This window comes from Cyprinodon tularosa, unplaced genomic scaffold (assembly GCF_016077235.1).
Source record: "Cyprinodon tularosa strain WSP-4 unplaced genomic scaffold, ASM1607723v1 ctg31, whole genome shotgun sequence".
NCBI lineage: Eukaryota > Metazoa > Chordata > Actinopteri > Cyprinodontiformes > Cyprinodontidae > Cyprinodon > Cyprinodon tularosa.
Window position 1 is genome coordinate 2,101,825 of NW_024039019.1, and position 14,594 is coordinate 2,116,418.

Genomic DNA, 14,594 nt, shown 5'->3' on the forward strand with positions numbered 1-14,594 from the left:
TCAGTTCTGTTCCTAATTGTGTGGTGGTTCATCTCAATTATTAGAAAGTTTTTTTAGTACAATAATCAAAGTAGAAAATCATAACTTTAATTTTGAGAAGTTTAATTCTGTTAGCTATTATGGCTTAAAGGTGCATGTAAATCCCTTCCTTGTCCCACAATGGGGAAATTAATTCTCTGCATGTAACCCATCCCATTGGGGAGCAGTGGGCTGCCATTGTGTGGCACTGGGGGGGAGCAATCGGGGGTTAAGGGTCTTTGCTCAGGGACCCAGAGTGAAGGCTGGGGGGGATTGAATCGGGTACTTGTAACCTTATCAGAGCCCAAGCGCACTGCTCTAACCCACTAGGTCACTCCATAAAGCTATAAAAAGGTAAATCTCATTGAGACACAGGTTCTCACTTTCAATAGTGACTTATTACAGAAGACAAATATGAAGATTTTAATACAGAAATGTGTTGGAACAATCATAGGGCAGACTGCAGAGCTGACGGTAGTCTAACATTCAGTCTTTGAGACCTTCCAGAAGGAGGGAATGTGTCCGCAAAGTGCTCTATGGAAGACAATGCGACACTGAGTGGAAGGCAAAGTATGGACAACGACTTTGCAAATTCTATATTTATGTAGAATTATTTCCAGTGTCAAACCTTACATAAGAAAAAATAGTTTACAACAGGACTGTGTGGCCATGGCAGGTCAGCACTGGAGCAAGTATGGTAGTAATACAGTGTCATTAGGTCATTATAAACCTCTAAAACCTGCAGGACATGGGGCCTTGAGGACCGAGTTTGGGGATGTCTGAACTAAACATTGCACCTTAATCCTATTTATTTTGATATACTGTATATATATATTGCTTATTCCTAATGCACCTTTTTCCTCCCTGTTTGCACCTTCTGTAACTTCTATGCCAATATGTGACGAGTGAATTTCTCCGCTGTGAGATCAATAAAGCTCATCTAATCTAATCTGTTCTAATCTAATCATACATTAGGACTTCAAATGTTCTGTAAAACAGAATTTACGGTCTTTAAATTGCTGCAATTGGATTTATCCTGATTAGTGCCACTATTCATGCAATTAATTAATATCGTATTGGATTTTGAACTGACATTGTGTTGCCGTTTGTTTTTCCTGTCAGCATTATGAATTATGTCCAAAGAAATGAACTGGCCCTTTAAATCCTATGAGCGCTGACATGCGCAGTAGAGTATCCATTTACGTAAACGCTATGAGAACGTAAAATGTGATTGGCTACAAATGCGGAAACAACAAAGACTCCAAAAAAGCTGCTATTCATTCCAAACGAAAATACCTTTATGGCATATTTTCAGTAGATAGTGTTGTTATTTAGGATAAGTACATAATTATTCCTTTTGAACCGAGGAGTTACATTTTCAGGCCGTGTTTTTGAGCTGTCAAGTCTTTGTTTCCCTTTGTCCGTCTTGTCAGCTGGTCGGACTTCAGTATGGACGCTGAAGGCTCGATGTTGGACGAGTCCGGGAGGAGGCGGAATGTTCACGGCATGCTGAAGCTTTACTACGGGCTAAACGAGGAAGGAAAGGCCCCGGAGCAGCCGCAGTCCCTGGATCCCTGCGACATCAACGGCCCGCATTTCGACCCGGAGCTCTACCTCAACAAGGTGCTGTCTGCTGAACATCTAGAGCACCACAGCAGTCTGAAGTCACCCTGTTATTTTACTGTAGTTGATATGACAGCTCTGTCAGTTATTATTGTAAAAGCACAAGAAATAAAGTGATTATAAAGTCTGCCCTCAAGCAGAGGCGTAGCCAGAAAATTTTTATAAGGGTGGCACAAGCTATACTTTATTTTTTTCAATCTGATGATTATTTGGTATGATCTGAACTGTAAAGTGCCTTGAGATGACATGAGTTGTGAACTGGGGCAATAGAAATGAACGGAATTTAATTAAAACTGAATTATACTTTCCTACAGCCTTTGCTAACAAATGGACACATACTGTATTCTTAAACATCTGTCTAGATGAAAGGTATAGGGAACATATTTTCCATTGTCATCACTTACCTACTTTTATCAATAATCATTCTGCATAAAATTGATATTTACAAGGGTTAATATCAGCATAAATTGATTATTTAATACGTTTTATTAAAATAGTTTTTTATCTTTGATTTCATTGAAAACTTCTAGAAGACTCGCAGAGACACATCATTTTCTCTTTACTCCATATAACACAAAATCTAGTTCTGAAAATAGAATGAATTCTCTATTTATCATATTTAATGTACAATAGAATATTGATGTCATAATTAACCACAGTATTTTTATTGTCAAGTAAATGTTAATATATGAAAAATTAAAATTTTTCGAATATTCCACTTCAGAGAATTACTGCTGCCATCATCTGTATTAGAAGAAAAAAAAATAGTAGGGGTGGCCACAGATTGGCTAAGGGTGGCCATGGTCACCCCTGGCCCCCCATCTAGCTCCGCCCCTGCCCTCCTGGTGGCTCTGTGTCACCTCCCATATATATGAAGGATATATTTGTGTTGGTGCCATATGAATTGTTTTTACACTTTCTCTTTATGAACTTCCAGCTGAGAAGAGAGTGCTCCCTGGGTGAGCTGATGGACCATGAGACCTGCATGGTGAAGCAGATCCGCTCTCTGGACAGTGACATGCAGACTCTGGTCTATGAAAACTACAACAAGTTCATATCTGCTACAGGTAAGGATAGCATCCATGCAGGAGCTTGCAAATATTTCCACAGGTCTTCATCTTCTCCATACTTTGTTGTGATTTAAAAACAAAGCAAGCTTCAATATATTCTACCAGCATTTTATGCAAGAGACCAAAACAAAGTAGTGCTTCTTGTTATAAAGCAAATGTTTTAATCAATGGCATAACTATCGGTAAACAGAGACTGCAGTTGCTTAGGGGCCCCGTCACTGACACCTAAAAACAAAAACTTCCAACTGTTTTTAATATTCTTTTTTTGTTTCTGCATTTTTTTTTTTTTTTCCTACTTGCTTTGATTCTGTTTTTTCTTCCTGTATTTTAATCATGTAAAGCACTTTGCATTGTCTTTGTACTGAATTGTGCTATACAAATACATTTGCCTTGCCTTGCCTTGCCTTACCTTACCTGGTAGGCCCCCTACGCAATTGTGGACTAGGACGTCTCCTTGCAGATGTAAAGGTGCGAAAAATTCCTCTTAAACCCACCTGATACTAGATTGACTGACCGGATCTTATTTATACCCCAACACATGGCAGATTTCAACAGGATGTGAGCTGTTTAAACACGACACCAATAGCAAAGCAGACAGTGGTACATTCAATCACCATGTTAATAACTGTGTATAGTTCATTAGACAGTTGGTAAAAGATACACTCATATAATATGATTCAAACCACAGTAAAGATCTTAAAAGAATGATGTATTTGAGTTCTTGGGATCATGGGTAATCCAGAGCGTAGGTTAAAAGCATAACCGTTATCTACAATGTGTTAGCGATGATGGATACCAAAAAGAGGTACTTAAGCAGATTCCAGAAAAGAAAAAGGAAAGAAGAGCTGCTGGAAGAACGGAAAAAACTTCCCAAAATAACAGGTTCTTTCAAAGAACCGAAGAGGGAGAGGTGGACGTTGCTGCTACAGTGAGTGAAGATTGCGAGCAGGAGGTGAATGGAGAGAGCGTGGGTGAGGAGGGGGACTGTGAAACTCAAGGTAGACTGATAAGACTCATTGTACAGCAGAATATGTGAAAGTATATCCATGTCTAGTGAAGGTGAAGAATGATGAAGTGTGTATGTATGGGGCACGTTGAGGTGTTGTACTTCATTTCGGGCCCACCCAGATAATGTTGCTTACAGGCCCATTGTCGTTACGCCATTAGTTTTCGTCACATTTTGAGTCATTCTTATGTTTTCTTAAAACCCCCCTATTTTTCCTAATGGCTCTCTGACTACAGTTAAAATAGAATATAGTGTAAAACGTCAATATTTATTGCCATTTGTTTTAAAACTTGGACATAGAGAAAAATGTCAAGCTTTTATTTCTTGTTATTTATATGCAAAATGCGCAATACTTTTTACAGACAACGGAAACACCCAGTGTCTTGAAAATTTCTAGTAGACCCATGCATATAAAGTTGGAAAATATTGGAAAATATTGGAAACTCATGGAGTCGCGCTGATCAACTAATCAGTATTTTGAGCATACAATATTTTCCAAAATATTGGAAAATATTAGAAACTCATGGAGTCGCGCTGATCAACTAATCAGAGTTCTGTGTTTACATATATGCATTGAAGGTTGAGGGAAAGAATTGGACTATTGCTCGGCGATCCAAACTCCTGTTTCAGATGGAAGTTAAGTTTACATTTTATTTGGAAATCAAGGTGCCAGAATCTGGAGGAAAAGTAAAGAGGATCAGAATCCCCATTAGTTGAAGTCAAATTCCACATTCAGTTATTAGAAGGGTTGGGGAGGCTATGGTCCACTTTTTTATCTGAAATTGACAGTTCAACACAGCCAATTGCCAATAAATATTGGAGCATTTTTCACTCTTACCTCTGCAGACAAGCTTTATAGAGATGTTCATTTCATGTTCCAGCAGGACTTGAGGGATCAAAAGGGGTCCAATCACCATGGTTTGGTCACCACAAGCAAACTAGTCTGCTCTGAACCATATATATATTTTTAGCAATTATTTTTTACTGTATCTTAGGTAAATAGAAAAAAAACTTTTTCTTATCAATAGTATGTTGTACTTTAATATTTAAGAGATAAAGGTTTAGATTATTTTAATTCTGCATAATGAATCTACAGCTTTTTTCCACTTCCTGACATAAATAAAGTCATAAATACTTTTCCCCAATGTCCCAATTGGTTTAAGTTGTACTGTAGCATTTTTTCCCCACTTTTAATTCCATCCTGCTACTTTGTCTTCATTAATCCACAAATCCCACTGAAGCTTGCAGGTGTACCGTGACCCAGTTTGTAACGTTGGTTTGTGTTTTATTTCTCCTTGTTTTGTTAGACACCATTAGAAAAATGAAGAATGATTTCAAAAAGATGGAGGATGAAATGGATTGCTTGTCTGCAAACATGGCCGCCATCACAGACTTTAGCGCCTCTATCAGTGGCACCCTTCAGGACCAACACGCACAGATCACAAAACTTTCAGGTATGATCTTGCGTTTTATTTTCATTTGTACCGTCGAAGACCTTTAGGACAATTGTTTTCATAGTTCTGCCTTGTTTTGTTTTTTTCCCGCCAGGCGTCCACACTCTGCTGAGGAAGCTTCAGTTTCTGTTTGAGTTGCCTGCCCGATTGAATAAGTGTCTGGAGCTGCAGGCGTATGCTCAGGCAGTGAGCTCCCACCGGCGTGCTCGCTGCGTGCTGCAGCAGTACAGCCACCTTCCCTCCTTCAAGGGGATTCAGGATGACTGTAACGCCATTATGGAGAAACTGGCTCAGGAGCTTCGGCAGAAGTTCAGGTGGGAGTCTTTCAAGCTCACACAAAGCCCATTAGAAGAATACTGGAACGATGTTTCTTCTTCTCTATCAGATATGATGTTCCTTGCAGAATGAGGGTGAAATAAAAAAGGCATTTTTTTTAGTTAAATTTCACATAATGTCTCTTTTAACAGGTGTTACACTACTAAAAGAAAAAAAACCTGGCAGGACTGTGTGATCCCAGGATTTTTGCATGAAAAATAGTAAACAATGTTAGTAAAATCTGTATATCAGTAAAATCGACATAGTTCTCAGAACATGTATTGATTAAAGGCAGGAGTTGTCAGTCAGTGTTGTATTGATGTGAGGTCACAGCTTCTAATGGTGCTGTCATACCTGATCCTGATGTTCTAGGATCGGGTATACACTAAACTTTCTATGTATTTTTTCAGTTTTGAACATATACATAAAGTATTCATAACGAGTCCAGAACTCATGTGGAACGACAGCCTAACTTAGACATAACGCATGGCAGCGCAATGCCCATGAAATGTCACAGTGTCCCGTGGGGGGCAGCTATGCGCCTGCAGGCACCTGGCCTGCATAAAAAGGAAAGAAGGAGATTTCTCAGAACTTTGCAGTCGCTGTATTAACCTGGCTCCTGTTGACTTCTTCTTCTGGCTCTATTAGCACACAACGGGAACAGCGTCAAATTGATGAGATCATGCTGATGTTGGAGGTCAGCTAGAATGTATTAACATCTTTTTGTGATTTTCTTTTTTTTTTTTTTTTTTAGAGATGGTGGGACAAGCGCCAAAGACCTGTCCGAGTGTGTGGAGCTCCTTCTGCAGCTGGACGAGCCAGCAGAGGAGCTCTGTGAGAAGTTCCTGAGCCACGCACGGTCTCGGCTGGAGTTGGACCTGCAGGGACTGGAAGCAGAGATTAAACCCCACCTGCCGACCCCAGCTGTCAAAGAGACTGCTACATGCAGGTCACCATCCACTGCAGCTCCGGGATCTCCGAAGGATAACTCCCCCAAAATGCTCTCCCTACCTTCCCCTACCCCAAACACAGACATTCTGGAGTTCATAGACAGAGGCTGCAATGAATTTGTTAGCAGTTTATGTTTGGTGATCACTTCCTATCAAGAGCTGTTCATCAACCACGCTCAGACAGGGGAGCTAGCTTCGAAGAATATTCCACAGATGGCAAATAACAAGCTGAAGGCCTTCGTGGATGATCTGGCAGCTCGTTATTTCTCGCTTGTTGAGAGGAGGATCCAAGAGGAGAAAGGAGTCAGTGATAATTCCCTCCTGGTCCGTGCGCTCGACCGCTTCCACCGCAGGCTTCAGGCTGTGTCCAAACTGCTGCCAGGCTCCACCGTTCCAAACCAGGGGACAGAAATTGTGATAAGAGCTGCAACGGAGCGAGTGAAGCAGTACCTCACCGCGCTGCAGAGCTTCTACATGGACAGCTTAACAGACGTCCGTCAGGCCCTGGCAACGCCTCGACTCTCTGTGGCCGCAGCCTCTGTGGCTGGAGGGGGAGCTCATCTAGGGGGGGCGGCCTCTGGCAGAGACGCTCCAAACAGCCTCCCAGAGCTTCTCTCATCCTTATCGGCTTCTATACTAAACCAGATTAAGTCGGTTTTGGCATCGGTGCATCTCTTCACCGCCAAGGACATTACGTTCTCCAACAAGCCTTACTTCAAGGTAAATATCCTGTTCTTTTATGTGAGAAGCTAAAATGTCATTTTTTACCAAATTCTGTGTTTCTCTGTTATCTTCACAGGGGGAGTTCTGTAGCCAGGGTGTCCGAGAGAACCTGGTGGTGAACTTCATCAGGTTTGTGTGCCAGTCTTCTCGACAGTTCTGTGAAAGCGCAGGAGACAAAGGAGGATCGACTCCCCCGGCTCTTTTGCTGCTGCTGTCGCGCCTCTGCTTGGACTTCGAGATGTCCACCATCTCCTACATACTGACGCTTACAGATGAACAGTTCCTCGTCCAGGTATTAGAGCACCCCTTTGATGGGTATGACTGCGTAACATTTCACTGTAGCTCAAGGCTTGTAAAGACATTTTAGAAAAACTGCAGCTGTTTTCAGAGTGTTAATAAACAGGCATTTCTTTTTAAGCACCAAAATCCCATAACGGCAGTTACAACGTTATGTGGAGAAGCAAGGGAAGCAGCGCAAAAACTACTCAACCATTACGTCAAGGTATTTTCCCATTAAAAGAAACAACACAGTATCAAGAGGGCAGCATATGTCAGAGATTTTTATCATTTTTTCCTTTTTTTTTTCCAGGTTCAGGGGCTGATCATCTCCCAAATGTTAAGAAAGAGTGTTGAAACTAGAGACTGGGTCAACACCATTGAGCCCAGAAACGTCCGAGCTGTGATGAAGAGGGTAGTGGAGGACACCACCTCGATCGATGTGCAGGTATCACTTTGAAGAACAGACCGTGTGGTACTGGATCTGCTTCTTTCTGAAAGTGATCTGTGAACATCCTGCTCAACAGGTGGGTCTGTTGTATGAAGAAGGCGTGAGGAAGGCTCACAGTAGCGACTCAAGCAAAAGGACCTTTTCTGTCTACAGCAGCTCCAGGCAGCAGCCTCGTTATGCTGCCAGCTACACTCCGAGGTAAAGAAACAGAAAAACGTACAACTTTTGTTCATATCCTTCCTAATATAATACAAAACTATGTGGACTCGACTTCAGCACTTGGAAATTGCTGCAGTAATGATATTAAAGCACCAGAGAGACCTTTGCATCGACCATCTTAAAGGAATAGTACACCCAAAACATGATTAGGCTTCATTTTCTACTCACCCCCATGCTGAACAACACTCTGGAGTACTTTTTTGATATCTCAAATGCATCTGGAGATCTGGGAGGCTTCTTGCTGTCTGCTGACATTCAAATAATGGAGGTCTATTGTGACCGAGACAGAAAGGTCCATAAAAGTCCACAAAAACGTGTCAATATTCCTCCATACTGCTCGTCCAATGTATTCCAAGTGTCCTGAGTGGGTAGCATCCAGAATTTACTCGAAACGAAGTCATTTAGAATGTTTTTAGAGCATAAACAGTAGTGTATAGTATTTCCTGAAAGAAAGCGCCAGCGCGTTCACGAGCCTACGGAAGCCGGCAGACCAAACCAGCGCATTCAGCTCGGCAAAGAACTCCTGCTCTTCCTCAACACTGAAGTCCTCAGACATTTTTCTTTCGTTTTTTCTTTCTTTGCACAGGTAAACAGCACATTTCTTCTTCTACGCTTGCATTATCGGCAGAGCAGACGCTGAATGCGCACTTTCATCTGGTTTGGTCTGCCGGCTTCCGTAGCGTCCTGAACGCGCTGGCGCGAGCTTTCAGGAAATACTATACACTACTGTTTATGCTCTAAAAACATTCTAAATGACTTCGTTTCGAGTAAATTCTGGATGCTACCCACTCAGGACACTTGGAATACATTGGACAAGCAGTATGGAGGAATATTGACACGTTTTTGTGGACTTTTATGGACCTTTCTGTCTCTGGCACCATAGACCTCCATTATTTGAATGTCAGCAGACAGCAAGAAGCCTCCCAGATCTCCAGATGCATTTGAGATATCAAAAAAGTACTCCAGAGTGTTGTTCAGCATGGGGGTGAGTAGAAAATGAAGGCTAATCATGTTTTGGGTGTACTATTCCTTTAAGCTTTGATTAGGAGATGTTTTTGACTTTGTTTAGGAACACTGTTGCATCTCTTTGCTCTATAAATCCAGCATTAAATGCTGTCTTTACACCCTTTATCAGTATTATTCAGGGGTTAGAACTGCAGATCAGAGGTAGAGAAAGCTGCCTGGTTTTCATCTTCTTCAACATGTTATACTTTTGGAGGGTGTTCACATGCTTTATGAATATCATTCTCCTGTATAGAGAAATGTTATGACACCTGGTTAGTAATGGTTACCAGTAGGAAGATACACTATTATTCAACAGCCACTTTTAACAACTTTTAACAAGTATATATTTTTTTCTTCTTTATGTCCTTAAAAGATAAATAATGAATAGTTGCAGTGTCGTAGAAAGTGATGAGTTTTGTTTAAGCACATGATATGTGCTTGAATGAATGTGTTGGTTTAAATAAACAAATTGCACCAGTGATGAATTGGTGGAGAGGCAATTTGAACCACATCCCATCCAGAAACCTGATTAACATACACACATATATATATATATATATATATATATAGCTTCCATATTTATTTATTTATTTATTTATTTATTTATTTATTTATTTATTTATTTATTTATTTATTTATAGCCTCTTACAAATAATCTTTGTTTATATATACCATTTATAGTCCATACATAAATAGTTTCTGTACAGATAAATAAATATTTATATCCTGTATAACACTTCTTGATGCAAACTACATTTTTCATTGCTTTGTACTTGTGACAGTGTAATGACAATAAAGTTGATTTCTATACTATCTCCTAGCTGCTATTATGATATATAGAGCCATTTTTGTTGGTAAACTGAGGGAAAACAACAAAAAGAGAATCAAATATTTACTGAAAGAGACATTAGTAAGCTGATTCTCCTCTCATCATCTTTGAATATCTCAGTTACACTGGAAGAGGTACTGGTCAGGTTTTATTTTTATTTTCAAATCTTTTTTAATTTTTTGTTTGTTTGTGTGAAGTCTTTTTTTAATTAAACACTCTACCAAATCAGTTTTACCTGTATAAGTGTGGCACAGTGTTGTTTTTATTAGGGATGCTCGATATTGGGATTTTGGCCGATATCCGATATGCCCATATTTTAGAACTCATGTAGCCGATAACCGATATCGATACCGATGTTAAAGCTGGACAAAAATAAGTAGTCATTGAAAATAGCAGTTCTGTTATCCATTTCTGACACTTTGAAAAATAATAAACTCAAATATATTTTCATATGCTGATATCAAACTGATTTTTGAAAACGCGGTATCGATCTATTTTACTCTCGTGAAATTTCATCGTTCTGTTACAAACTCTCGTGATATTTGGCAAATTCTTGTGAGATTTTGTTAATAAAATAGGTTGATACCGCGTCAATATATCAACATATAAAAATATGGCAAAATTTCGTGAATTTTCAGGGGATTTCGTAGCATAACGATGACAAATAGCAATATTTCATTAGTAAAAGAGATTGATATGGTGTTTTTAAATGGCAATATATCAGCATATGAAGATATTGTGATATTTTAATGTATCAATATTTTTTCCCTCCTCTTTAGAAGTTTTTAAGTCTGTAAAAAGGAAGTTTTTGAGGAAGAAGAAGAAGTAGTAGTATTATTATTATTATTATTATTTTAGACTTTAGAAACTCAGAAGCTGATCAAATATCGGGTTAAATATCGGTGGGGTGGCCGATGTCCGATATTCAGTTTTAAGGCCGATACAGGCCGATACCGATAGGGGACCGATTATATCGTGCATCCCTAGTTTTTATTATATAGTTATATATGAAACAATGGATGATTTGTCACTTGTTGTGTACCTGCAGTGCTCCCATGGATACCAATCTGCTGAGCAACATACACAAGCTGTTTTCTGAAAGGATTGACATCTTCAGCTCTGTGGAGTTTAACAAGGTCAGTGCTGCAGTTCAGCTGGGTCAATATGTTTGATTAGTTTTGTTAAAGGGACCTGATTCTGGCTACAGTCCTTTAGGGAAGACTCTTTAGTCCAAAACCAGACTTTAACATTTTAACACAAAGGACAATTATATTTATAATAGTAGTTTTTATACTGCCTCTAGTTATCAGTAGGAAAATTGTGTGTTACCAATCAGGTGCTATCTGTTTGAATATATAATAGCAGGTGTCAAATATCAGGGTACTGCTTGTTGTTTCATTTATTAACCCCAGCTTATCGAAAGACGCCTGTGTGAGACATTGTGTTGTATGAGGTACCCAGTGTTTTTCTGCTTATACGGCTCTAAAGACCTGACGTTTAATGTAACAGTCTTAGGAGCTGCGTTTGAGAATTTTCAGCACTTAATACAAGCAGAACATGATCTGGGATGCAAAGACTGCTTGTCTGTGTGAACGAGAGAGTTGGAGTATGATCAGTGGTTTTATTTCTCACAGCTTCTCATGGCTGGATTTTGAATTAGATTTTTACGACTCTGATGGTACAGATGTGGGAGGACCTTAGCATGTCAATTTTAGTATTTGATCCCCTCTCTCACTTTAAATTCTAGCCACATGGGAAGTTAAAAAAAATGGTGAAAATAAGTACATTGCCAAAGTTGGGGCTCATTTTTACTTTGCACTTATTTAAGGTCAGACTAAAAGGTCTGAAATGTAATTCTCTAGCTACTTATCCACAATGACAAAACGTTTGGGAGAAATCAACCTAAACTCCCTTTGCCAACTTTTTAAATATGAGTGCAGCATCATGCTGTGGGTTAGTTTTGCACCCAGTGATTATGGTTTTGTGTCGTTTATATAGCAAAAAAATAAAATAAAAATGATAATAATAATGAAACAGAGCCAGCTTCAAATGTTAAAAAAACAGCTGTGAATTTAAAATGTAACATAAAACCTGATATACCCCCTTCTTCTTTTACCCAGGTTTCAGTGATGACAGGAATCATCAAAATCAGCCTGAAAACATTCCTGGAGTGTGTCCGCCTGCGCACCTTTGGGCGCTATGGCCTGCAGCAGATCCAGGTCGACTGCCACTACCTGCAGATGTACCTGTGGCGCTTCGTCTCGGATGAGAACCTGGTGCACTTCCTGTTGGATGAAATAGTGGGAAGCTCTGCCCACCGCTGCCTGGACCCCTGTCCAATGGAGCAGAGTGTGATTGAAGTGATCTGTGAAAGAGGTTAAATGTACCTGTGCCACATTGATTCAGTCACTTTTATCATCACATAAGGTGATTACAGCTAGCATAATATAGTAATATTTATCCAAACTTTTTTTTTTTTTCCATTGATCCTGCAATTCTTCATGGGCGTCATTCCAAGATCGCTATGATACTGTTTGACTCTACTTTTATGCGTACTACAATTGTCTTTTTTTCTGTTAATCATAAATAACAATAATGAATTCTGTCTTGAAATATAAGGATACATTTTAGATGTTTAGGACTCCCATATGTGTGTGAATAAATATTAATAAAAAGTTAAGCTCTTCCAACAATAAAAATCTTCAGTTTATTTGTGGACTATTTTATTGATGTGATCCTAAATACATTACATCTTTGTTATCAGTCTGTTCTTATGGAGGACCAATCCTGCCATAATTAAAATAAATAAATAAATGCTCCAAAAATAAATAAGCATACAATTAATTGCCCCCCAAAATATAATAAACAAATAAATGTGGGTAGAAATGAAATTACGGAGTGAGACACGTGTGTGTGTATATATACTCGTACTCGTCGTCTCCCGCTTTATCCGGAACCGGGTCGCGGGGGCAGCAGACTAAGCAGAGACTCCCAGACTTCCCTCTCCGCAGACACCTCCTCCAGCTCTGTTGGGGGAAGCCCTAGGCGCTCCCAGGCCAGCCGAGAGACATAGTCTCTCCAGCGTCTCCTGGGTCGTCCCCTGGGCCTCCTCCCGGTGGGACGTGCCTGGAACACCTCCCGAGGGAGGCGTCCAGGGGGCATCCGAAAAAGATGTCCGAGCCACCTCAACTGACTCCTCTCGATGTGGAGGAGAACCGGCTCTACTCTGAGCCTCTCCCGAATGACCGAGCTCCTCACCCTATCTCTAAGGGAGAGCCCAGCCACCCTGCGGAGAAAGCTCATTTCAGCCGCCTGTATCCGGGATCTCGTTCTTTCGGTCATGATCCAAATTTCATGACCATAGGTGAGGGTAGGAACGTAGACCGACCGGTAAATTGAGAGCTTTGCCTTTTCGCTCAGCTCTCTCTTCACCACGACAGACCGGTGCAGCGTCCGCATTATTGCAGCAGCCGCACCGATCCGTCTATCGATCTCCCGCTCCATTCTTCCCTCACTCGTGAACAGGACCTTAAGATACTTGAACTCCTCCACTTGAGGCAGGGACTCTCCCCCAACCTGAAGGGGACAAGCCACCTTTTTCCGGTCGAGAACCATGGCCTCGGACTTGGAGGAGCTGATTCTCATCCCGGCCGCTTCACATTCGGCTGCGAACCGCCCCAGCGCACGCTGTAGGTCTTGGCAGGAGGGAGCCAGCAGAACTACCTCATCCACAAAAAGCAGGGACGAGATCCGCTGTTCCCCAAACCAGACCCCCTCCGGTCCTTGGCTGCGCCTAGAAATCCTGTCCATAAAAGTTATGAACAGGAACGGTGACAGAGGGCAGCCCTGTCGGAGTCCAACATGCACTGGGAACAGGTCCGACTTAGTGCCGGCAGTGCGAACCAGACTCCTGTTCCGCTTGTACAAAGAACGGATGGCCCCTAATAAAGGGCCCCCGACTCCATACTCCTGGAGCACCCCCCACAGGGCAGCACGAGGGACACGGTCGAATGCCTTCTCCAAGTCCACAAAACACATGTGGACTGGTTGGGCAAACTCCCATGAACCCTCAAGCAGCCTGCAGAGGGTGTAGAGCTGGTCCACTGTTCCACGGCCAGGACGAAAACCACACTGTTCCTCCTGCAGCCGAGGTTTGACAATCAGCCGGACTCTCCTCTCCAGCACCCTGGCATAGGCCTTTCCGGGGAGGCTGAGAAGTGTGATTCCCCGATAATTGGAACACACCCTCCGGTCCCCCTTCTTGTGGAGGGGAACCACCACCCCAGTCTGCCAATCCAGGGGAACTGTCCCCGACCTCCACGCGATGTTGAAGAGACGTGTCAACCATGACAGCCCGACAACATCCAGAGCTCTAAGATACTCAGGACGGATCTGAGTATCTGTCCTGAGTAAAATAATGTATGCTTATTTATGCTTATAAATAAGCATACATGTCTCGTACATGTATGCTTATTTATTTTTGGAGCATTTATTTATTTCTGTATTTATTTTTTATTATGGCAGGATTGGTCCTCCATAGTAACTGTGCATTTCTACAAAATAATAAATGGTGTTTAATATGTCCTCTTTAAACACCTGATGTATATCCTTATAAATAGATCGCGTAGTTAAAGATGGTTTAACTGCTGCTTTTT

General features: G+C 41.1%; 1 protein-coding gene across 1 annotated transcript; it reads left to right on the forward strand.

Moving 5' to 3' along the window:
* The first annotated feature begins 1,467 nt into the window (after positions 1 to 1,467).
* vps51 (VPS51 subunit of GARP complex) lies at positions 1,468 to 12,649 on the forward strand. Its single transcript, XM_038292295.1, has 11 exons — positions 1,468 to 1,641; positions 2,579 to 2,708; positions 5,025 to 5,171; positions 5,266 to 5,485; positions 6,241 to 7,156; positions 7,236 to 7,451; positions 7,578 to 7,661; positions 7,749 to 7,883; positions 7,963 to 8,084; positions 10,988 to 11,075; positions 12,060 to 12,649. Exons 1-11 carry the CDS (start codon positions 1,468 to 1,470, stop codon positions 12,318 to 12,320), a joined length of 2,493 nt encoding a protein of 830 aa, XP_038148223.1. The 3' UTR covers positions 12,321 to 12,649.
* The last annotated feature ends 1,945 nt before the right edge of the window (positions 12,650 to 14,594 follow it).

Bases quoted from the DNA above. Each gene is read 5' to 3' on its own strand.
- vps51 (XM_038292295.1), top strand. From the start codon at position 1,468: ATGGACGCTGAAGGCTCGATGTTGGACGAGTCCGGGAGGAGGCGGAAT. The intron at 1,642-2,578 runs GTGCTGTCTGCT...ATGAACTTCCAG, and splicing joins CGGAGCTCTACCTCAACAAG to CTGAGAAGAGAGTGCTCCCT. The intron at 7,157-7,235 runs GTAAATATCCTG...TTATCTTCACAG, and splicing joins CCAACAAGCCTTACTTCAAG to GGGGAGTTCTGTAGCCAGGG.